Below are 23,600 nucleotides of genomic sequence, written 5' to 3' on the forward strand. Positions count from 1 at the left end.
CCAGGTGTAATGCAAAAAATATATATATATATATGGAAGAATTGGGCCGTACCTCTCTCTAACAATATAAACAGCAAACTTGATCTGGTCAGCTCAAACTCAAAGGTACAGTTTTGGTAAAGCCACAAAGTAAACTTATCATTTTCAGGGGAGATAATAACTCACTTCCTTCCAAACCAGATGCTCTGGGAAGCAGGGCAAGGCTCATGACCATGTGGTGACCTGTTGTGGCCAAGTGTACTCAAGTCCATGGCTCCTGTGCTCCAGCACGCCATTCCTGGATTCAGTTGAACCACAGCTGCAGGCTCCCTAGCGAAAGTCGCACCGCCTATCTGTGAAGTCTGGTGCTTATATTTTAACTCTGAAGCCAAGACACTTGGCTAAGCCAACTCTTTTAGGTAAGCCAGAGTGTGATGCTGCTGTGGCCAAGTCTGAGATGCTTCGACTGCTATTCTGACATTTCACCAGCAACTCCTTGAAGCTTGGCCAAAGTCCCAGGCTGAGCTGGAGAGAGTTAGTAACACTCCACTACTTTTCTCACCTCCACTACCTGCTGCATAGCCTTTCTTCTTTTTCTCTCTTTTTTTTCCTGTTTTGGGCCCATACTTGGCAACGCTCAGGAGACCAAACGCAGTCCCAGGGATTGAACCTGGCTCTCTCACGTGCAAAGTACATGCTCAGCCTGTTGAGCTATCTCTCCAACCCTCTTTCTCGGTTTTTCTTTTTGTTTGGCTTGTTTTTTTTGTTTTTTTGGTTGGGTTTTTTTAAGGGACACCTGGTAGTGCTCAAAACTTAATTCTTGCTCTATTCTCAGGGGTCACTCCTGGTGAAGCTCAGGGGGGCGTATATGGCTCAAGGAATCAAACCTGTGCCAGTCAAATGCAAGGCAAACACACTACCCACTATGCTATCTCTCCAGCTCTCTTTTTTCATTAAGGTTCATTCATTCATACATGAAGTTTCTTTTTCCCAAGGTAGTAAAATACTTTCATTTTTATTGAAAGAAATTTAGAGAAATGTGAAAAGTGAGATAATGGTAAGTGTTTGAGAGAGAACACGGGCTTCTCCAGAGTGAACAAAGCAAAAATTGACCCATATATGGAAGGTTTTACTATTTGTTTATATTTTGATTTTGGGGCCACTCCCAATAGCACTTGGGGGACAAGTGGTGCTAGAGGTTGAACCCAGAGTTTTTGCCTATTGAGCATGCTCTCCAGCCCATTGAGCCATCTACAAGGCCCCAAATCTTGATTTCAAACCCCTAGTATAAGGCAGACATAGTATAGGGACATAGAAGTGACCAGAATAAACATTACTCTGTACCTAGTTATTATTAATAATAATAATAGGGGCTGGAGAGATAGCACAGCAGGTAGGGCGTTTGCCTTGCACGCGGCCGACCCGGGTTCGATTCCCAGCATCCCATATGGTCCCCTGAGCACTGCCAGGGGTAATTCCTGAGTGCTGAGCCAGGAGTGGCCCCTGTGCATTGCCAGGTGTGACCCCAAAAAAGCCGAAAAAAAAAGAATAATAATAATAAAAAATGTGCTTCAAAGGAGAAATTTAGGAGCCATGACAGAGAGTTCTGACAGAGATTGGGCTGTGTAAGATTTTTTCCAGAGGAAGTGACCTTTGAATAGAGAATTGGAAGATGAGGAGGAATTTGAACATTCCGGGCAATGTGTAAAGACAGGAAGGAACAGAACACACTTCAGGACAGAAAGAGGTCAGACTCTATTGCAAACCACAACACCCAAAAGGAGAGAGAGAGAGAGAGAGAGAGAGAGAGAGAGAGAGAGAGAGAGAGAGAGAGAGAGAGAGAGAGAGAGAGAGAAAGAGAGAGAGAGAGAGAGAGAGAGAGAGCAAAAGGGAATGCCCTGCCACAGAGCCGGGGTGGGGGTGGTGGGAGGGACACTGGGACCATTGGTGGTGGAAAATGGGCACTGGTGGAGGGATGGGTACTCAACCATTGTATGACTGGAACGCAAGCAGGAAAGTTTGTAAATCTGTAACTGTACCTCACAGTGATTCACTACTAAAAAATTAAAAAAAAAAAAAAGAGGTCAGAGAGGTTGAATCAGGGATAGCCAGGAATAAAGTTCCAAATGAGGCTGGAGAGGAAGATGGAGCAGCTCACACAGGCCTTTCCATCTATTATAGTTCATGACATCTAATAAAGTCATTACTTACCCACAGGCTTTAGTGTTGCCAATATGCCTATGACCTTGCTTACCCCAAGCAGTGTGCTAAATAAAGGCCTGATCCCCTGCACACCCTGCTCTTTATCATTTATACAAGCCCTGCAACTAAAGAAATGTGACACACACCCCCTCCCAGTCATCACAAAAAAGGGGGAAAATAAGATTTGGAAAAAAAGAGTTGTTTCAGAAGAGAGAGATAGTACAAAGGTTAGGGTGCTTGCCTTGCATGGGAATGACCCAGGTTCTATCTCTAGCATCCCATATGGTCCTCCAAGCTCACCAGGAGTGATCCTTGATCACTGCCAGGTGTATCCTAAAAACAACAATAAAAATGAGTTTTTTGTTTGTTTGTTTGTTTGTTTTATGAATCACTGTGAATTACAAAGTTACAAAGATACTTATGATTGAGTTTCAGATGTATACTGTTCCAACACCAATCCCTTCACCAGTGCCCACTACCCAAGAGCTGTTTCTTAAGTTATAAAAACAATGCATTTAAATGACTGCTACTTAATTTTTTAATATTTTTATTTTTTATTTTTTTATATTTTTAATTTTTAAAAAATTTTATTGAATCATTGTGAGGTAGTTACAAGCTTTCATGTTTGGGTTACAATCTCACAATGATCAAACACCCATCCCTCCACCAGTGCATTCCACACCACCGATATCCCCGGTATACCCCCCCTTTTCCCACCCTCAATGGCAGACAATATTCCCCATACTCTCTCTACTTTTGGGCATTATAGCTTGCAACACAGACACTGAGAGGTCATCATGTTTGGTCCATTATCTACTTTCGGCATGCATCTCCCATCTCAACTGGTTCTTCCAGCCATCACTTTCTTAGTGATCCCTTCTCTATTCCATCTGCCTTTTCCCCTCCGCTCATGAAGCAGTCTTCCAGCTATGGGGCAATCCTCCTGGCTCTTGGGTATCAGCCTCATGTGATGTTATTTTATACTCCACAAATGAGTGCAGTCCCTCTATGTCTGTCCCTCTCTTTCTGACTCATTTCACCTAGCGTAATACTCTCCATGTCTATCCATTTATAAGCAAATTTTATGACTTCATCTCTCCTAACAGTTGCATAGTATTCCATTGTGTAGATGTACCAATGTTCCTTTAACCAGCCATCTGTTTTAGGGCATTCGGGTTGTTTCCATATTTTGGCTATTGTGTACAGTGCTGCAATGAATGTATAAGTACAGATGTCACTTCTACTGTGCTTTTTTGCGTCCTCAGGATATATTCCCAGAAGTGGTATTGCGAGGTCATATGGAAGCTCAATTTCTAGTTTTTGAAGGACTGTCCATATTGTTATACAGAAAGGCTGGACCAGTCAACATTCCCACCAACAGTGAAAGAGCGTCCCTTTTTCCCTACATCCACGCCAGCGCTGGTTGCTTTTGTTCTTTTGAATGTGTGTCAAAATGACTGCTACTTTAAGTATAACTTGCTACCAATGACCCACCAGCATTCTGATTCCCATGAACCTACTCCTTGACCTTTGGTTCTTGAATCTCAAACTTCTCAGGTAGAGCAGAATCCTCTTCGAGATACTATAGAGTCTTGAACCTATGTAGGTTTTTTTGTTTGTTTGTTTGTTTTTTGTTTGTTTGTGCTTTGGGGGCCACAACTGGCGATGCTCAGGGGTTATTCCTGGCTCTGCATTCAGGAATTACTCCTGGTGGTAGACAGGGGACCACGTGGAATGCCAGAGATTGAACCCTGTTGACCGTGTGAAAGGCAAGCACCCTACCCACTGTCCTACCGCTCCAGCCCCAACCTTCAGTGGGTTTTAGGAAGATACTAATGAATCTGAGTTTTAAATTGGCACACAATTTTAAAAAACAACATCTTTTTTACATTTTTCATGTTCTAAAAGGTAAGACAAACTCATTATTTGAAAAAAGAAAAAAAAATTATAGTGAACGATGAAAAGAAGGCTGTCTTCAGCTCCCATTTCTCATTCCCAAAGACAAATAGTCTCACCTTCTCTTTGGCTATTTTCTTTTAACATTTTGCTTTTTGGAATCATACCTGGCGATGTTCAGGAGTTACTCTGGCTCTGCACTCAGGAATTACTCCTAGCATTGCTAGGGAGACCATATGGGATGCTGGGGATTGAACCCAGGTCAGCCTCGTTACCCGCTGTACTATCACTCCAGCCCCAACTTTGGTTATTTTTTAAGACATTCTTCAGACTCATATGTAAAGCTATGTCCCCATAATTTCAATACACACAGTAGTATGCTATGAACACTCTTAGTACACTTTGCCTTATCCCCTCATTAAGATAGCTGTAAAAACATCCTTATTATTCTACATTTAGGCTATTTCATTCTTGTAAAGAGCTTTTTATTGATAGAAGAATCATTTATTTTTCTCAGTTTCCTGCAAATACTTATGAAGGCTATTCACTCTTCAGTTGATTCAAACTATGCTACAATAATTGCTGTGAAGATAAATGCTTTTGTACATGTAAAGTTATCTATAGAACAATCTTAAAATAGATAGTTCAAGGCCAGAGCAATAGTACAGCAGGTAGGGTGTTTGCCTTGCACCCCGCCAAACAGGGTTCAATCCCCAGCAACCCATATGGTCCCCTGAACATCACAAGACATGATTCCTGAGTTCAGAGCTAGATGTAATCCCTGAGAATTGTCGGGTGTGCCCCATACCCACAAAAGAGAGTGAGAGAGAGGGAGATACAGATAGAGGGTTAGAGAGAGAAGGGAGAGAGAAAGAGAGAGAGGATGCTTGTCTTGCATACAGCCAAACACAGTTCAATCTCCCTTAGCCTATGGCGCCCTGAGCATGACCAAAAGTGACCCCTGAGCACAGAGCCAGGGGGTAGCCCAAGCATGTGTGTATGTGTGTGTGTACAGTAGGTAGGGTGTTTGCCTTGCATGCGACCGACCTGGGTTCGATCCCCAGCATCCCATATGGTCCCCTGAGAACTCCCAGGAGTTATTCCTGAGCGCAGAGCGCAGAGCCAGGAGCAACCATTTAGCATCTCCAGGTGTGAACCCAAAAGCACCCCCCCCAAATTTTATCCTTTGTCACACATATTTGCAAATATTTTTCCCAATTTTTCATTTGTCTTTAGAATTAGTTTTTGAAGGTTTTTTTCCCTTTTACTGAGATAAAGTTCACACAAAAATCAATCATTTTAAAGTATACAAGTCACTGACATTTAATACATTCACAATGTACAATCACTTCTCCTTTTCTTAAGTGGTGGTGGTAGAGTTGGGTTTGGGGCTACACCTAGTGGTGCTCAGGGCTTGCCTAGTGGTGTTCAGGGATCACTGTTGAGGGGGGCATTGGGGGACTATGAGGGATGCCAGGAATCAAACCTGGGTTTGCAAGCTCCTTACTCACTGTACTATTTCTTTGACCCCCAATCACCTCTTGTTTTAAAGTTTTTTGCTTGTCTTAAAGTGTTTTTTTTTTTTAGTGAAATTTATCAATTTCACAGGCGGGGAGGTGGGGGGGGTATACTGTGATTCTTGGTGGTGGAATATGTGCACTGGTGAAGGGATGGGTATTCAAGCATTGTATGACTGAGACTTAAACCTGAAAGCTTTGTAACTTTCTACATGGTGATTCAATAAAAGAATAAATTAATTAAAAAAAAACAAAATAAAGTGTTTTTTAACATTTGACTTTTGTGTGTGTGTGCCACAACTAAGATCACTCCTTGTGCTCAAGAATCACTCCTGATAGGGTTTTGGGGCATGGGGAGCATACGTGCAGCCATAATCAAGCCCGGGTCAATGGCATGCAAGACAAGTGCCCAACTTACTATACCTGACTCTCTGGCCCTGTTTGTAGTATTTTTAATAACTCACAAATTTTGTTTTAATATAGTCCATTTTTATGGCTTCTTATTTTCTTCACAAAGTTCTTAGCCCTTTTATCTTCTCAGAATTTGACACTTCCCTTTCTTTTCAGATTCTTTGATCAGTCATTATTTCATCAGCACCCTCAAATTCTTCCCCTTTCAAAATACCTTCTCTCAAACTCTGTCCAAACAGCATCCCACCCTTCTCCATTCCAACACAGGTCAGAGGAAAAAAATCACACAACCCTATTAACTTTCCCAGTTAATTAATACTATTAAACATATCTAAGTGCCTATACAACACTGCTAGGTGCTGGGTGCAGATTTGGGTCACTAAAAACATTGTCTCTAACCTTGGCAAGGACCTCAAAACCTAACAATTCTTTGTTCTTCCTTACATCTCCTTTCACCTCCCTTTCTTATTCCCACCTGTTCACTCATTTTCCAACCTCTCCTTACATTCTTAGTGACTTCTGTTACTAAGAAAAACTTCTGTTTTCACAGATTGAGGGCACAAGGAAGAAATTATTTCGATTTCCCACTTCTTACAAACGCTGACATGTACACCAGTTCTACACAACCACTATTAATATATTCTAATTCAAGAGGCAGCACAGAGGTTAAGGGGCTTGCTTGCCTTGCACACTGCCAACTGTAGATCCCAGGCACCAGATATGGTACCCTGAGTACTCTAGGAGTGATCCCTAAGCACAGCAACAGGAGTAAGCTCTGGGCACTGCTAGGTGTGGTTTCCCCCCAAAAAAATTTTTAAAACCCTCCAACTCACAGTTATCTCCTCTACCAAGTTTCCCTCCTGTTTCTGAGTCCTTTATTCATCAAGTCGCCCCCCTCCCATTCAACTCTGACCTCACTATAGGTTTTTCCTCCACAATAAACAAGGTCAGGGCTGTGGTTCAAGTGGCAGAATATATGCTTTACATGTGCCACATTCTGGTTTCAATCCCTAATATTGCATACACACAAACACACACACGTGCACACATGCACACCCATTATACATTACCACATATGACCCCATAAGAAACAAAAAATAACAATAATAGTCCACACAGGTATCTTTCATTAAAGAAAGCAAGGCAGGGCTGAAGAGATAGTACAGGAGTTAAGACACTTGCCTTGTACATGGCTGACACAGGTTTGATCACTGGTACCACATGACTGATTCCTTAAGCATCACCAAAAGTTAACCTTGAATCCAGAGCCAGGAGTTAAGTTATAAGCATGCCAGTGTGGTCCAAAAACCAATAAATAAATAAGTGTACCTCCATTTTAGGTCTACATCACAACAAAATATATCTCTATTTCCTCTATCACTTCTCATTTTTATTTGGTTTTTACTTTCAATGCTATATATGCACAACGTTTCAGGACTAAACAAGAACTATAACAATAAAGAGTAAACTCAGGGGCTGGAGTGATAGTATAGCAAGTAGGGAACTTGCCTCCCAGGCTACCTAAGGTTCAACCCCAGGCATCATATATGGTTCCCAGTGCACATCTAGGAGGAATTCCAGAGTGCAAAGCCAAGAGTAACCCTTGAGCACTGCCAGGTATAACCCAAAATCCAAATAAAATAAAATAAAATAAAAAATAAAGAGCAGGGTCAGAGCAATAGTATGGCAGGTGAGGCATTTGCCTTGCATATGACTGACCCAGGTTCGATCCCTAGCATCCCATATGGTCTCCCACATCTGCCAGGAGTAATCCCTGAGCACAGAGCCAGAAATAAGACCTAAGCACCACCGTGTGTTGCCCAAATCCCCACCCCTCCCCAAAGAATAATAAATAGCAGACTCGTTTATCCATAATTTCCTCCTCAGAGGTATCTCCTCAGAAACTTTCACCTTCTTTATATGTTTCTTTGACTTATTTATCTCTATACATGCTTATTTTGCTACTTGGGGGTAGGACTAGGCCACACTCAACAGTACTCAAGTCTTATTCCTGGTTGTGTTCCCAGTATTACTTCTGGTGGTACTTGGAGGACCATGTCAGGTACCAGAGATAAAACCCAGGTTGGCTGCTTGCAAGGCAAGGCCCTGCCCACTGGTACTCTCTCCTGTCCTATTTTATTACTTTAATACTGTACTATTTCTCCTGTCCCATTTTAAAGCTTTGTAATTTTAATTTTAGCATTTCTTTCCCCTCCTTCCCTGCCCCTCACTCCTCACTGCTGGTGCTATGAGCAAGGGTTTCCCACAGGCCTGGTCATGGTGCTCATTGTGGTCTGCACTTCTGTCACTGTGCTTGCACATGCTCACAAGGCTCTTGTTCTGAGTTGAGGGACACAATTATGGTTATGGAGCTTGCTGGGGTCACTTCAGTGCTCATACATGTGCTTGCCAGGGGTCACACTTCCTGTCTGTGATACTAATCTCTTTAGTTGCAAGGCTTGCCACACTTTTTTTTCTTTTTGGGTCACACTTGGCAATGCACAGGGGTTACTCCTGGTTCATGCACTCAGGAATCACTCCTGGCAGTGCTCAGGGGACCATATGGGATGCCAGGAATCAAATCCGGGTCAGCCACATGCAAGGCAAACACCCTACCTGCTGTGCTATCGCTCGAGCCCCCAGCTTGCCACACTATTTATCTTTTTTTAAATTTAGTTACTATGAGTCATACGTTGTTTCAATACCAATCTTTACCAGTGTCCATTTCCCTCCACTAAATTTCCTCCATACCCCCATTTGCCTCCCACCCACCAGTGTACCTCTATGATATGCACTTTCTTTTTTTTTTTTTTGCTTTTTTTTTTGGGTCACACCCAGCGATGCTCAGGGGTTACTCCTGGCTTTGCACCCAGGAATTACCCCCTGGCGGTGCTTGGGGGACCATATGGGATGCCGGGGATCGAACCCGGGTCGGCCGCGTGCAAGGCAAACGCCCTACCCGCTGTGCTATCGCTCCGGCCCCAATATGCACTTTCTTTTTTTGGGGGGGGGGCGCAGAGTGAGAGATTGGGGCCACATCCAGCAATGCTCAGGGGTAACTCATGGCTCTGCATTCAGGACTTACTTCTAGCCGTGCTTGGAGGACCCATTGGGATGCCGGAGATTGAACCTCAGACACCAAATGCAAGGCAAACATCCTATCCACTGTACTATTACTCCAGGAGGGGGACTTTTTTCAGTTTATAAATTTTTTGCACTGTGGATTACAGTACTCCTGCTGATAGTGTTTCACACATAACACTTTATCACCTTTTAGCATCTAGTTCTCCCAGTTAAACACCTCCCTCTACCCTAGTTGTCACTCCTTTTTTTTTCTTTTTGCTTTTTTGGGTCACACCTGGCAATGCAGAGGGGTTACTCCTGGCTCTGCACTCAGGAATTACCCCTGGCGGTGCTCAGGGGACCATATGGGATGCTGGGAATCAAACCCAGGCCGGGCGAATGCAAGACAAATGCCCTACCCGCTGTGCTATAATGGAGTGGCTCCAGCCCCACACTCCATTTTTGTGGTGCTCACACACCCTGCCACACATCCCTGGCTTCAGTGCAACCAGAAATGGGGTTGCAGACTGTAGAGCTGCCGGGTTCAAACTGCAGAGCTGCCAGGATTGCACTGCCAAGTTCATATAGCAGAGCTGCCAGGAGCCAAATGGGATACCAGGGATTTGAACACCTGACCACACTTCTCTCTTTTTTGTTTGTTTTGGTCACATGCAGCAGTCTTCAGTGACTATTCCCACTCCGGGCTTGGTATTAGAGGTTCACTTCCTGGAGTGGCTTAGGAACTGTGAAATATTAGGAATCAATTCCCCATGTGCTAGATGTGTGTTATACTACTTGAACCATATCATAGCCCCTTATTGTGTCACTTTCTAATTTTCATTTTAAGCACCATCTAGACTTTCTACAACCTGAGGTGAAGACTTAGCTCTATAATATGATCCCTTTATCCCACCATGAAACACTTTCCATGTGTCCCCACAGTTTATACACCTAAAAGAATGGTAATCTGGAGTTTGATTGGTATTCAGTATTTGATTTATTATGCATATGCAAAATCTACCTATGACTGAGTCACATGGTTTTTACTTCTTTAATTATTTACTTTCTCAACTTGCACACACCTTTGTTCTTCCTCCACGAATTTTTGTTTTATTATTGTTTCATATTGTTGCTTTATTTTTTTTTTGCCACACCTGCCAGTGCTCAGTTTATTCCTAGCTCTGCACTCATGAATCATTTCTGGTAGTGCTCAGGGGACCATATGTGATGTCATATGGTCTATGCAACCCAGGACTACCGGGTGCAAGACAAGTGCCCTACCTGCTATCTTACTTTCCAGTCCCTCCCTGAATAATTTTTATTTTTTAATTTTATTCTTCTATGTCTGAGAATGTTGCTCAGTGGTGGAACCTTATATGTGTAAGGCTCTGGGTTTGATCCCCAGCACTGCCAAAATTCTTTTATTCTCTTAATTTATCTCTAAGTTAATTCTAAACAGTCTTCCAAAAATCTGTATCTCAAGCCAGACAGACAGCTCAAAAGGCTGAGCATCTGCTTTGTGCAGGATGTTCAATTTCAATGCCAGTCCCACATGGTCCTCTGAGCTCTACCAGGAGCAACACCCAAGAACAGAGTCATGAATAGCCCCTAAGCACCACTGCACAGAGTGGAGTTCCCTCCACCCAAGACTATATTTCCTCTCAATGTATGCAGAACAAGAGTTCCATTACTTTCCTTGGAGAAACATCTTCCAATCTGCTGTATTTGGAAGTGGATGCTCTTCATGCCTGGCCTGCATTTTCCTTTACTCATTAAAACCAGCACTTCTGTCCACCTCTGATGAACTGAAGACCTTAGTTCCTCTATCCCTTCCTTCCTCTTCTGCATCCAACTCCAATACCATCTTGAAAAAGTCTACTTGGGAGAGAAATATGAGATCTCTACATATCGAGTGTCTTTAATCTCTATTAGGCTACTGTGAGTCTAGATATTCCTTAAAATCTGTTCTTTCATGGTTCTAGAACAGTAGCTAGCTCTCTAGGTCAGGACTAGATTCCTCAGAATCATAAATGTAGGGGAGACTATATACATAATTCATGGGCAGCTTCTTAGCCAGGCCTCTGAGCCAGGTATGCCTCTGTCTTTTCTCTTGCCTGTTTCTGCCAACTGCTATCCATGAATGGCAGCAACTCCTGCAGACAACAATGCCCAAGAATAGTAGTTCTAGACTGGGGGCTATATACACCCTGACCTCCGATATTTCAAGGGAACTAAAGGTGACAATCACACATGGTGGGGGTGAGGACATAGCACAAGACTAGGAGGCCAACAGTAGGATAGGGACCATAGGAAGGAAACAAAGACAGGAAGAGCTACTGTGCAAAAGAAGGTTGAGTAACACTGCCCTCAAGGAGTTTTTCAAATTTTACTGCATATAGATCACCTGGTAACCTTTGAATAGATACTGACTCAGTGGGCCTGGGGTGAAGCAGAGATTCTATTTCTAGTAAGTTCCTAGCTTCTTGGGAGGGGGAGGGAGGACAAAGGGGATTGCAGTTTGGCCTATACCCAACAGTATACAAGATTTACTCTGACTCTTCACTTGGGAATCCCTCTTGGTAGAGCTCAGGGAATCATATGAGATGCTAAGAGATTCAACCCAGGTCAGTCACAGGCAAGGCAAAAACTCTCCCTACTATAATATCTCTGCAGACCACTCCTAGTTTCTTAAAGTGTAGGTCACAACCCCGTATGGGATCATGTAATAGAATGAGAAGAGGAGCACAAAAAGTTGGTAACACCAAAAGATCTATGAATAAATGATGACCAAAAATTAATTCAAGGACCAGAGAGATAGTACAAAGGTTAAGGCAATTGCCTCTAGGTTTGTGGCTCTGAAGCAAGTTTGAATTCCAGCACCATATATAGTCCCCTGAGCATAGGACCACATGTGACCCAAACTCAAAAAAATTAAGCACACAATACATCCAAGATGTTTCTGGCAGCACTTGCTCATGTCATATTTCTCAGGCAAAGGAGAGTGGAAAATGTTGAAAGAGCTCTATCCTAGGTGACACCCCTGCTGCCCGTCTGCAATTCAGTTTTGAGTCAAGACCCAAAAGGATGGCAGAGATCACTGCTGGCCCAGTTCCCAGAATGATTTGTGAAACACATTGAATTAACTGTTCTATGAGAAATTTTAACTTCTATTTTGTTGGGTCATTGGGCTACACCCTGCAGTGCTTGGTCCAGTGCTTCTGAAGAATATCGGAGACACACCCAGAAGCACTCAGGAGGGTATCTGATGCCAGGTATCTAATTCAAGGGATCTAACACAGGAGATGTGCACTACCACTTGAGCTATCTCTCCAGCCTCCAAACATTGCATTTTTAGCAGTCATCCTAATACAGCTGCACGACAAAATTCTAGTTAATCACTTTCCCCCATAATATTAAAGACAATGCCCTATTGTCTTCTAGCTCTAACTACAGGTCCAGCACCACTCTGCCTGCCAATTGCTAGAGGAGCATGCAGTCTGTATTCTCTAAGGAAAGCTTTGGCAAGACTTGTTCTTTGAGCCTAGTATTCTGATGTCTCATGTGGATGTTGGGAACTTAATGAATCTGGACGTACCAGACCTTTCTTTCTCTTTATTTTCTCTGGTCTCATAGAATTTAAATTTTTGAGACTAATTCTCTAATTCTTATCTTTGTTTTTACTAAATACCATATTTTCTTTACGTTGCTATCCATGCTGAAAATACCTTGATTTGAGTTTCAACCATTTTTTCAAAAATTAATTTTGAGCCACATGTGGCAGTGTTTAGGAGTCACTCCCAGTGATGCCTAGGGGATTGTTCGATATCAAGGATCAAACCCAGGTCTCCCACATGCATGACAAGTGCTCATTTAGAAACAAGGCAGCATTCAGGGACCAAGATGCTGAACCCAGAACTCCCACAGGCAAAGCATGTACTCTGGCCCTTACTTTCAAAATCCTTTGCTACTTCTTTTTTTTGTTTGTTTTGTGGTTTTTTTTGTTTGCCTGTTTTGGGGTCACACCAGCAGTGCTCAGGGGCTACCCCTGGCTCTGAATTCAGAAATTACTCCCGGTGGCACAAGGGGGACCATGTGGGATGTCTGGGATCAAATCTGGGTTGGTCATATGCAAGTGCCCTACCCACTGTAGTATTGCTCCAACCCGGACATTTTTCATTCCTTCCTCAAGATTCTGCTTTTCAAGTGTACTTCCTTGGACTCAAATCTTTAATATATCTTATCTAAAATCATCAATTGTTTTGTTTCTTAAGTTTTACTCTCTAGGGCCCAGAGACATAGTAAGAGGAATTAAGGCACATGCCTGGCGTACAGCACCCTGGTTTGATTATAGATGCCACAACCACCTACAGAGGCAATCCCCAAGCATAGAACCTGGAATATCCCTAGCACTCCAGGTATGCCCCCTATTTCCCCCCCCCAAAAAAAAAAGTTTACACTTTATTGTTTTGTTTGTTTCCATTTATGTTGGTTTCTGCCTTTCATGTTAAAAAACAGCTTTTTTTCAGTGAAACAAGATCATTTTTATTGAAATTTACTTAAAAAAGATGTGTGGGGACAAAGAGAAGTGTGTGTTTAAGAAAGGACACAGGTTTCTCCAGAATGGGAAAAACAAGCAAAGAAACACAGATACAAGGAAGCTAGATAAGCATTTAAGGGAGAATACTGGCTTGAAGAGCAAGCAGGAAAAGTTACTTTTAAGGTATTTACAAGTGAGATGCTAAGAAGATGACTGACTAGAGATCTGTGAACAGATTTGGGGCTTACCAACTCTGGGTTTCAATATGGGGTGATCTTTTTCTTTTGACCTTTTTTTCTAACTAATAAAAGGCGCCAGCTAAGAGTCTCAATCTTTGACCTGGAAAGTATAACCCTGATTACCAGAGTTCTAGAAACCCCCACTTAGTAAATATTTTTTTTAATTAATCTGTTCTCATTACAACTATGCTCAGGTGCTTTCCATGCCAAAGGTTGTTTTCCATCTTCAATAATAACAACAAACCCTCCAGTGAGAGATGAGTTAGAGGAGAGTAGTTGCCAAAGTAAAGGAGATGAGCCTAACCATTTTAAAGAATCCTAATTTGATTTGTTTGTTTGGAGCCACACCCAGATGCTCTCAGGAGCTACTCCTGGCCCCTGATCTTCATGCTCAGTAGACCATGCATGCAGGAGATTGAAATTAAGCCTCTGGTGTGCAAAATACCTGGTTCAATCCCAGTCACCACTTTGAACCCTTAGCACTGAACTAGGTATGCCCCCAAATAGCAAAATATCACCTACACCACAATGGTACCTGATACCACAATTTAAGGTAAATCAAGTGACTTCTAAGTTTTCCTCACTATTGGCTTAATTAGTAACCACTTATTCTTCTGTTTTTCAATTTCAGTATGAAATTTTGCTATTAACTTGGGGTGGGGAGGTGGGAGGAGACACACCTGGCTGTGCTCAGAGATTACTCCAGGCTCTGTGCTCAGGGATCGTCACTCTTGGTGGGACTTGGAGAACCATATGGGGTCCTAGGGACTGAAACCGGGTTAACAGCGTGCAAGGCAAGTGCCCTACCTGCTGTACTCTCAGATTCACTATTAATTTCAGAAAATCTCTTTATCATTGTTTTATTAGGATTTAGGAAGTGAAAGCAAGTGATAGAACCCTCAAGTTTACTGAAAGTCTCTCTTCATTTGCTTTCCCTGTGCAACTTGTTTGCATTTCTTCCATTAGTTGTCAACTGATCTTTCCAAAAAGGTAAAATAGTCATAACATACTTCTTGAAAAAGTCTTCAATAGTTCCAAAATGTCTTTATTGTGAAGTCCAATTTACTTAGTCTGCAAGCTTTTTCCTGATTAGCTCCAGATTCCAGTGACACCTAACCATTCACCACCACACCCCATTCATTCCAGTCCCGCTGAATCCCTCGCTGAATTCCAAATGAATAGGTGCTTCTCAGCACCACTTATTTGCCTACATGGATGCCTCGGGGCGGGAAGGGGAGGGGCACAATTCGGCGATGCTCAGATCAGGGGTTAGTTACTCGTGCGCTGTGCTCAGGGATCTCTCCTGGCGATGCTCCGAGGACCTTGTAGGACTAGGATGCCAGGATCTAACTCCGATCGGCAGCACGAGGCAAGCGCCCTTTCCTCCCCGCCCTTCCCTCCCCCCATGTTAACCCTTTAGAATTCAGTTCAAGCAGCACTTCCTCCCAGAATTTTCTAAGAGTTCCTAATGTTACACTCTGGGCATCTCTCTAACAAACTATGTATCCCACTACTATTATTTCGTCGCTTTGTTCTTTGTTTCGCCGGCTCCCACCACATTCTAGGAACCAGAGACAGGCAAGAGTCAAGCATGTGAGAATGTGCGGCTAGTCTATGTACCAGATGGGGTCCTGTCGAAAGGGAAGCGCTAAGGCGAATAACCTAGCACTCACCTAGTCAAGCTTCCCCCGGCCCTGATAGACGGTGGAATGCGGTCGGCAGACAGAGGGTCCGGACTTGTCCAGTTTAGGGGGACCCCAGATATCCCGTCATCGTCATCTAGCACTCAGCAGACGCTCAATAAATTCTTGCTGGAGAAATTAAACGTATGGGGCTGGAGCGATAGTACAGCGGGTAGGGCATTTGCCTCGCACGAGTCCGACCCGGGTTCGATTCCCAGCATCCTATATGGTCCCCCAAGCACCGTTACCAGGAGCAACCCCTGAGCATCGCCGGGTGTGACCCAAAATGCAAAATAACAGTAATAATAATAATAATAATAATAATAATAATAAATGAATAAAATGAAATTACACGTAGACCGCAAGAGAATGTCGTGCACAAATCTAAAGGGTCTCTGGCTAGGGTGTATCTTCGAGACAGCCTTTCACCGCAGGTGGTCTCAGTGAGGTGACGGTCTAGACCTGGGCTCGCGCAGCACACCCTGGGAGTTGTAGTTCGCCGGGGGGGACTAGAGAAAACGCGATAGTGCGCGGAGCATTTTGGGAACTGTGGTTTCCGCGCTCGAGAACGCCCTGCGCAGGCGCAGGCCGGCAGCAGTTTCCGTGCCCGAGAGTTCGTATCTCACAGCCCGAGCAAACCCAGCAGACGACCATGGCTACTTACAGCTTGGCGAACGAACGACTGCGCGCCCTAGAAGACATCGAACGGGAAATCGGCGCCATTCTTCAGAATGCAGGTTCGGGAAACGACAACCGGAGAGCTGGGAGAGACAGCAGGAGTGGGGCGGGACCAGGGCACTCGTGGTGGGAAGGTTGGGCCTGGCAAGGACTGGACTGGCTACGGTAACTCCCCCTTTTCCGTTTGGCAGGTACCGTGATCTTGGAACTGTCCAAAGAAAAAACCAATGAGCGGCTCCTAGACCGGCAGGCAGCAGCCTTCATGGCGTCGGTGCAACATGTAGAGGCAGAACTGTCAGCTCAGATCCGTTACCTCACCCAGGTAGGTGCTGCATAGTTTTGTACCTTAGCCTGGGAGGTGGTTAGTTATTGCCCCCTGGATCTGTTAACACTAACCTCCCTACCCCCAATACGACTCCACTCTCGCTGGAAGGGGTGACCACTCTCTCCCAGGGCTGTTTTCTTTCTTCTTCATTGGGTAGAATGACTGGAGCCACCTGCTGGGGAACTTCTGGGAGACGCCCAAACCATGAGACTTTGTAGTTAGAAATTTATTCTGACAGTAGTGGCAGACAACTCATAGGCCATGGGATAGAGCGATAACACAGCAGGCAGGGGCGCTTACCTTGCACATGCCTTTCCTGGGTTTGATCTGCCACATCCCTGTGGTTCACTGAGCTCAACAGGAGTTGAGCCAGGATTGACCAGGATTAAGACCTGAGCACCTCTGGGTGTGGCAAAACAAAAGACAAACAAACAAACACACAAAACCCCCACAGAACTCCAGAAGTCTACATTCTGAGAAAAGGAGCTGGATGGAGAAAGTTCAGGAGTCATTAAAACAGCACTTATATAACTACCATTTATTGATACTTTATAGAGTACTGGATACTGCATTATGATCCTGAATCTTACAACTCAAGAACAGAATTACTGGGTCTGGAGCTATGTAGTACAGTGGGTAGGGCTTTTGCCTTGCACGCGGCCAACCCAAGTTCGATCCGCAGCATCCCATATGGTCCCCCGAGCACCACCAAGAGTATTTTCTGAGTGCAGAGCCAGAAGTAACCCCTGTGCATCGCCAGGTGTGACCCAACAAAAGAAAAAAAATTATTGTCACCTCCATTTTATGAATGAGCTTAACAGAAGTTAAGTGATTTGCCCTAGGTCATCCATCCACCAGGTAGCATAAATAATTTAAACTCAGGGAAGAAATGAGACAAGAGACCTGATGTCTGACCTGGGGCTGGGTAAACAAAGTGATGCTTCACTGATAAATTTAACTGTTCTGTAGGTGGCCACAGGGCAGCCCCATGAGGGCTCCAGCTATTCTTCAAGAAAGGATTGTCAGATGGCCCTGAAGCGTGTGGACTATGCTTGCCTCAAACTCAGTGACGTGGCCCGAACCTGTGAGCAGATGCTAGAAAGCTAGACTACAGATGCAGAGCAAGAATTTGGTGTGCCACCTTTACCCCAGGACAGAACCCGGAGACCTGTATGATGGGGAGTAGGGGCTACCACATCCATGCCCAGCTCATCAGAGTAAATGAGGACGAAAGGTGGAAATGGGAAACAAAGACCAAGTTGCCCAGAACTACGACACCCTGGCTCCTTTACCAGACTCCGTTTTGCACTTCATGGACATGCTCGGTCAGGAGAGGAAGATACAGACACCAGAACCACTTTCTCATATCCATCATTGGAAGAAAACCAAGGATTTTAATAATAAAAGCAATAACATAAAAACAAGGGGCTCACACAATCACTGGGGTATGTATCGCTGGGTGATACAAGGGATTCAAGGCAGTAAAACGAGACTGGCAGCCTTAAAGGAACAAGGGTAGAAAAAAGCAGTTTTTCACTTTGGGGCTGGGGTAGGAGAGGTTTGAAGCTGGGAAGGAATATCTGGTGTAGTATGGAGAGACTTAGGACAAAGGGGAATCACCAACAGAGAAGCTGGTACCAGAAATCATGGTAAGGGATAAGGGTATGAGACCAGTCTCTGCAGAGTCAATAATTCATATGGTAGAGTACATGGCCACCATGTGATGAAGTCCTTAGTGATTCCCTGGACCACATGCCTCACCTAGGCACAGTGTGGTATGTCCCTAGGTACTCCCTAATACCACAGACCCATACATCACCTCACCATGATCAGAAGTGGGCCACAGGGGCCGGAGCGATAGTACAGCGGGTAGGGCGTTTGCCTTGCATGAGGCCGACCCGGGTTCGATCCCCGGCATCCCAAATGGTCCCCAAGCATGCCAGGAGTAATTCCTGAGTGCAAAGCCAGGAGTAACCCCTGAGCATCGCTGGGTGTGACCCCCCCAAAAAAAAGCAAAAGAAAAAAAGAAGTGGGCCACAAACATAATAATAAGTAAAATAAGTTAAAAAGAGAATTTGTCCAAGGTATTATTATTTTGTAAAGCAACATCCAACATGATCATGCAAAAGAGAAAAATCAGGAAAGTTGAGGGCAGTTTTATTATATCTTGTCACATTTTCAGGTTGAAGAATTAAATGCCCATGGTATTGAACAAATCAGCCAGCCTCACAGGTTTCCATTCTTTAAGCAGTGGAATCTGGTGCCAAGGGGAGCTCTAAATCTGAAAAAGAGAAAAGTTAAGAGATGAGCTTTAGGGCCTGGAGCTATAGTATGGTGGACAGGGTGTTTTTCTTGCGTGCAACCAGCCTGGGTTTGAACCCTGGCACCCTATGTGGTCCCCTGAGCCCACCAGGAGTGATCCCTGAGTGCTGAGTCAGAAGTAAGCTCTGAGAGGACAAAGAATATGATAACATGAACTGGGAAAGGCTCATAGAGGGGACTGCGGGAGATGGAGGTTAGAGGGAGGCAGAAAGATCATACTGGGGTGGGGGTGGGGGGTTGCTTTGCACAAGGCAGACTCCAGTTTGATCTCAGGTACCACATATGGTCCCCTGAGCCCTGCCAAGAGTGATTCCTGAACATAGAGCCAGAAGTAAACCCTGAGCACAGTTCCACCCCATCCCCCCAAAAAAAACTCAAAGATTTATGAATTGAGTGAATGGCTTCCACCTTCCTCCATAGCTTTATTTCCCACTAGCCTACTGTAGCTGCTCCAAGCACTGGTCCCAGAAACTATGGTACCTTCTCTCACCATTTTGTAGTCTCTGGCTAACTCTTCCCTCTGCCTGTAGTCTGTGGTGCAGTTAGTCTCATATTAACCTAGAACAGTTTTTGAGCCAACTGAAAAGCTAGTAGTAGGATGCCTGTCAGGGAGTCTCTGGGTTTCTGCAGAAGAGGTTCAGAAGAAGATCAGCTTACCTGGAGAGTCGTGCCGTGATTTCTGTTTCTTGCATTTCAAATATAGGATGATTATGGTGAGGATGAAGACAATTCCCAACAGGGATGGTACGGCCACCAAAGCTGACGCCCCGGCTGCAGAGCCCTTGTTTCCTTTCTCTTGCTCCCTAATTTCAAGTGCTGCGTGCAGACTTGGTCCCACCGTGGAAGTTGTGGTTTCACTATTATGAGTGAAATTTTTTTCGAAGGATGGTGTTGCTGCTGGCAGGGTGGGCTGCTGAGTAGACGGCAGGGTGGGCTGCTGAGTAGACTGCAGGGTGGGTGATGGGGCAGTCTGGGTAGGAGTGCTGGTATTCCAAGATGTCTTTTCTGTGGACTCAGGAACCTGATGGTTGGGTGGAAGTAAATGTTCCTGGCGAGCCATACTCTGGGATTGGGAGTGATGTCCACATTCTGGAAAAGCAAGAAGTGAAGAATCAGGGCTATAAACGAACAAGTAGAGGGAAAGTAGTAGGTCAAGGAAAACAGGAAGAAAAGACGGAGGAGCAGGAGAAAAAGGCAAGTGTGGAGGGAAAAGGTAGAAAGAAAGAACAAGCTGTCACATGGAACCAGGCTGTGCTTGCTCTGGTCATTTGGGTTTGGGACTATATCCAGTGGGAGTTGGGGGGGAGGGTAAGGATAATGAGGTGTCACTGGCATTCCCACATACAAAGTTTGCACTCCGCCCATTGTCCTCTCTCCTCTTCCCCAAGTTGCTTTCTGAACTGGATGGTTAGGAGACCTGGGTTGGCTGGAACCCTAGCTCTGCTACAAAGTCACCATTCTGACCTTGCCCCTGGTTTCAGCTATCTTGGGTCTCATTTCCTCATTTCTTTCAAATGTAAAATGGAGATGATTTTATTTTTATTTTATTTGATGGGGGCCAGAGGTAGATGGTCTAGAGGGGACATGTTTCTGGCTCTGTGCTCTAGAGTACTGGGGGGGGGGAGGGAGCAGGGGGAGAGCGGTGCAGCAGGGATTCAAACTAGGGTCAGTAAGTGCCTTAGTCCCTGTACTCTCCAGCCCCAGAGATAATTTTAGTGCCAAAAGTCAAGGTAACCGGAAAGACGTTATGTGGATCTCTGCAATCTAAAGGGTAGTATGTGTCCCACTAATGTTAGAACAGGGGCTGGAGCGGTAGTATAGCAGGTCGGGGCATTTGCCTTGCACGAGGCCAGCCTGGGTTCAATCCCTGACATCCCATGTGGTACCCTGAGCACCACCAGGAGTAATTTCTGAGTGCAGAGCCAGGAGTAGCCTGAGCATTGCCAGGTGTGATCCAAAAGAAAAACAAATTACTGTTAGAGAAGACAACTTTAGGTGGAACACAAAATAAAATTTTAGTGACTTGAAAGGAAAAAAAAAGAGACTATACATTAAATTTGTGACTTCACAGATATTGAGTAGAAGTTGCTAACTAAACTAAGTTTTTCAAAAGTAACTTTGGGGGCTGGTGAGATAGAACAGGTAAGGTGCATGCCTTGCAGGCAGTCGGCCCAGTTTTGATAGCCTGGCACCCTATATGGTCCCCCAAGCCAGATAGGATGATCCCTGAGCCAGGAATAAGCTCTCAGTAAAGCCAGGTGTTGCCCCCAAATCAGAAAACAAACCACAAACATACTAAAAATAATAACAATGACTATAATAATATACATGCTGGAGTTGAAGAGAGTACAGTGGGTAAGGTGGGTAAGCATTCAGCTGACACGGGTTTGAGTCCTGCCACCCCATATGTTCCTCTAAGCAGAGCCAGGAGTGAGCCCTGCGTGCAGAGCCTGGTGTAAGCCTTAATTACTGATATGGCCCAAAACAAAACAAAACAATATATATGCCAAAATGCTGGGAGATGAAATAGTCATGCCAGCAGTTCACTTGGAAATACATTGAAAAATAGGCTGATGCTCACGGGATGGCTAAGCAGATGAATGCTCAATAATGCAAATATAGATTGAACACAAATTGTAACTTACTGTAAACTACTGTAATCAAAGTTACTGCAAATAAAGATATATTTGCTCTATTATGTACATATATAAAATATTTAAGGTAGAAAATATTGTAGAAATTAGTGGATATCTCTATCACTGTCATCTCGTTGCTCATCAATTTTGCTTCTTGTTACTGTTTTTGGCATATCGAATATGCCATGGGGAGCTTACCAGGCTCTGCCATGCGGGTGGGATACTCTCGGTAGCTTGCCACGCTCTCCGAGAGAGACGGAGGAATCAAACCCGGGTCTGCCATGTGCAAGGCAAACACCTTACCCGCTGGGCTATCTCTCCAGCCGGGTGGTGGATATATTTTTGGAAAATAAAAATAGTGTCTCAGATTCAAGAAAAATCTTGAATAAATAGAAGCACAGGTGATGAGATGAATTGACAGTTTTGACAATGGTGGTGAACAATGTCTGGAAAAGGAGAACTTCAGTGAAAGTATTTTGGCCAACATCAGATGGTCCTAGGGATTCTTAGGGATAGGGGGAAAGGGCTGAGGCAAGGAGGTGAGGTCCCTGACTCCTCAAGACAGAACCTGGGGAGGAGAAGAAATTGCTCACCTTTTTTTTCATAGCAGCTAATCAAGTCCAGCACCCAAGGGTCTTGGCTGCCCCCACACACAGAGTACAACTTGGGCTGGGAACTGGACCGAGGACGCAAGCGGAACCTGTGGAGTTAGACCCAGCCTCAGCCACCGCTCCTGCGGCCCCACCTCTGTTCCTCATTCCAAAGTCGTGAGTCACCGCCCACCTGGCGTGTCTCTGCCGCCTTGGGAAAGTCCAGAGAGGTGGGACCGGAAGGGAAAGTGACAATTTCTCTATTTTGTGAGGGTCGTGGCGGCACCACACGAAGGAAAAAGGGTTGCGCGGGATGGCTGATTCTACCTGGCATAGCCAAAGCATTGATTGTACTCTTCCAGTCGCTTTCTCAAAGCCTTCAACTGGTCAGCGGTTGGTGGAGAGTTTGAAGAAAACGTTTTCATGCAGTAACAGTTTCCAGCTTTGCTGCCCTCGTTCCCATTACCTAAGCAGGATAGAGGCGGTCAGCTGATTCCCCCACCAAGGGGAACTACTACTTAGCCTCCAATACCCAGCCCGAAACAATCTCTCCTCTAGACCTGGGGATCGACCTCCAGATTCAGCCCACAGGCACATTCCCCCAAAGCCATCCATCATTCCACAGGACCGGATGTCTGCCTCCAACCTCAGGGAGTTAGTTGGTCCTTCTGACTTGAGCACCCTGGTGAGCTTGTACCCACTTAATCCAACTCAACCTGCGGCCTTATCCGCTTCCCAGGATTCGGGAATCAGGACCGCCAGCCCAGCCCCTGGACGAACCTGGCAAAATCAGCAGCATTAGCAGGAGGAGACCGAGGAGGAGACCGGTCCTGTAGGCACCAGGACCCCCGCCCTGTACCATCTCAGCGCCGCCTGCCGCAGACTGATTCCCAGAAGGTTCAGAGAGTGAAATCAAACAAGTTTCTCAATGACTTTCGCTTCCTTGCCCCGCTTCCCCCGAGGAGGCTGGCTGGGGAGACGGCGGCGCCGGTGCGGTGGGCGCAGGAGGGAGCGCGAGGTGGCGGCGCCCCCCCTCCCGGCTCCCGGCGCTGGCCCAGGCGCGGTCGGTGGCACTGCCGCAAGTCGGGGCGGCGGGCTGGGGGTGCCGCAGGGGAACCCCCAGAGGCGGAGCTCCGCCACCCGCGCCCCGGCGTGGATCCCGCAGTGTCCGGTCCCCAAGACTGTTTAAAGAAACCGAAAGGAAACTCGGGCTGCCAGTCCTGGAGAGGGCGGGTCTGGGAATGACTTGAAGAATGCCAGTCATACCCTGGCCGCCTCTGGCTCCAGACCATGCTACCTGGACACGGAGGAGCGGCTCTCCGCATCCCCTACTCTGCAAGACACGCGCGCTTCCCGGCCAAGGGTCAGGACCGGCAGCCTCGAGTCCAGTGGTCCGACGCCAGACAAGCCAGCCGGCAGGTGCGCGCGCCAAGCCCCACCTCCACGGTGGCCTCGGGCGCTGTCCCTGCAACCACGGGGGCGTGGCCACGGAAGGCCCGGCCGCGGGGCTCGGGCAGCCGACC

The 23,600-nt window shown here is 45.5% G+C and overlaps 2 protein-coding genes across 2 annotated transcripts; one reads left to right on the top strand and one right to left on the bottom strand.

Annotated features, from left to right (window-relative positions):
* Positions 1-16,112: 16,112 nt before the first annotated feature.
* MED11 (mediator complex subunit 11) lies at positions 16,113-18,529 on the top strand. The gene is made up of 3 exons (XM_004604918.2): positions 16,113-16,263; positions 16,396-16,526; positions 17,499-18,529. The coding sequence occupies exons 1-3, from the start codon at positions 16,179-16,181 to the stop codon at positions 17,634-17,636; spliced, it is 354 nt and encodes a 117-aa protein (XP_004604975.1). The 5' UTR covers positions 16,113-16,178; the 3' UTR covers positions 17,637-18,529.
* On the bottom strand, positions 17,888-23,597 carry CXCL16 (C-X-C motif chemokine ligand 16). Its single transcript, XM_004605213.2, has 5 exons — positions 22,858-23,597; positions 22,405-22,543; positions 22,081-22,187; positions 19,509-19,940; positions 17,888-18,810 (listed from the first exon to the last, which is right to left on the bottom strand). Exons 1-5 carry the CDS (start codon positions 22,937-22,939, stop codon positions 18,773-18,775), a joined length of 798 nt encoding a protein of 265 aa, XP_004605270.1. The 5' UTR covers positions 22,940-23,597; the 3' UTR covers positions 17,888-18,772.
* Between the last annotated feature and the right edge of the window lie 3 nt (positions 23,598-23,600).

Source organism: Sorex araneus, chromosome 3 (genome assembly GCF_027595985.1).
Source record: "Sorex araneus isolate mSorAra2 chromosome 3, mSorAra2.pri, whole genome shotgun sequence".
Lineage (NCBI taxonomy): Eukaryota > Metazoa > Chordata > Mammalia > Eulipotyphla > Soricidae > Sorex > Sorex araneus.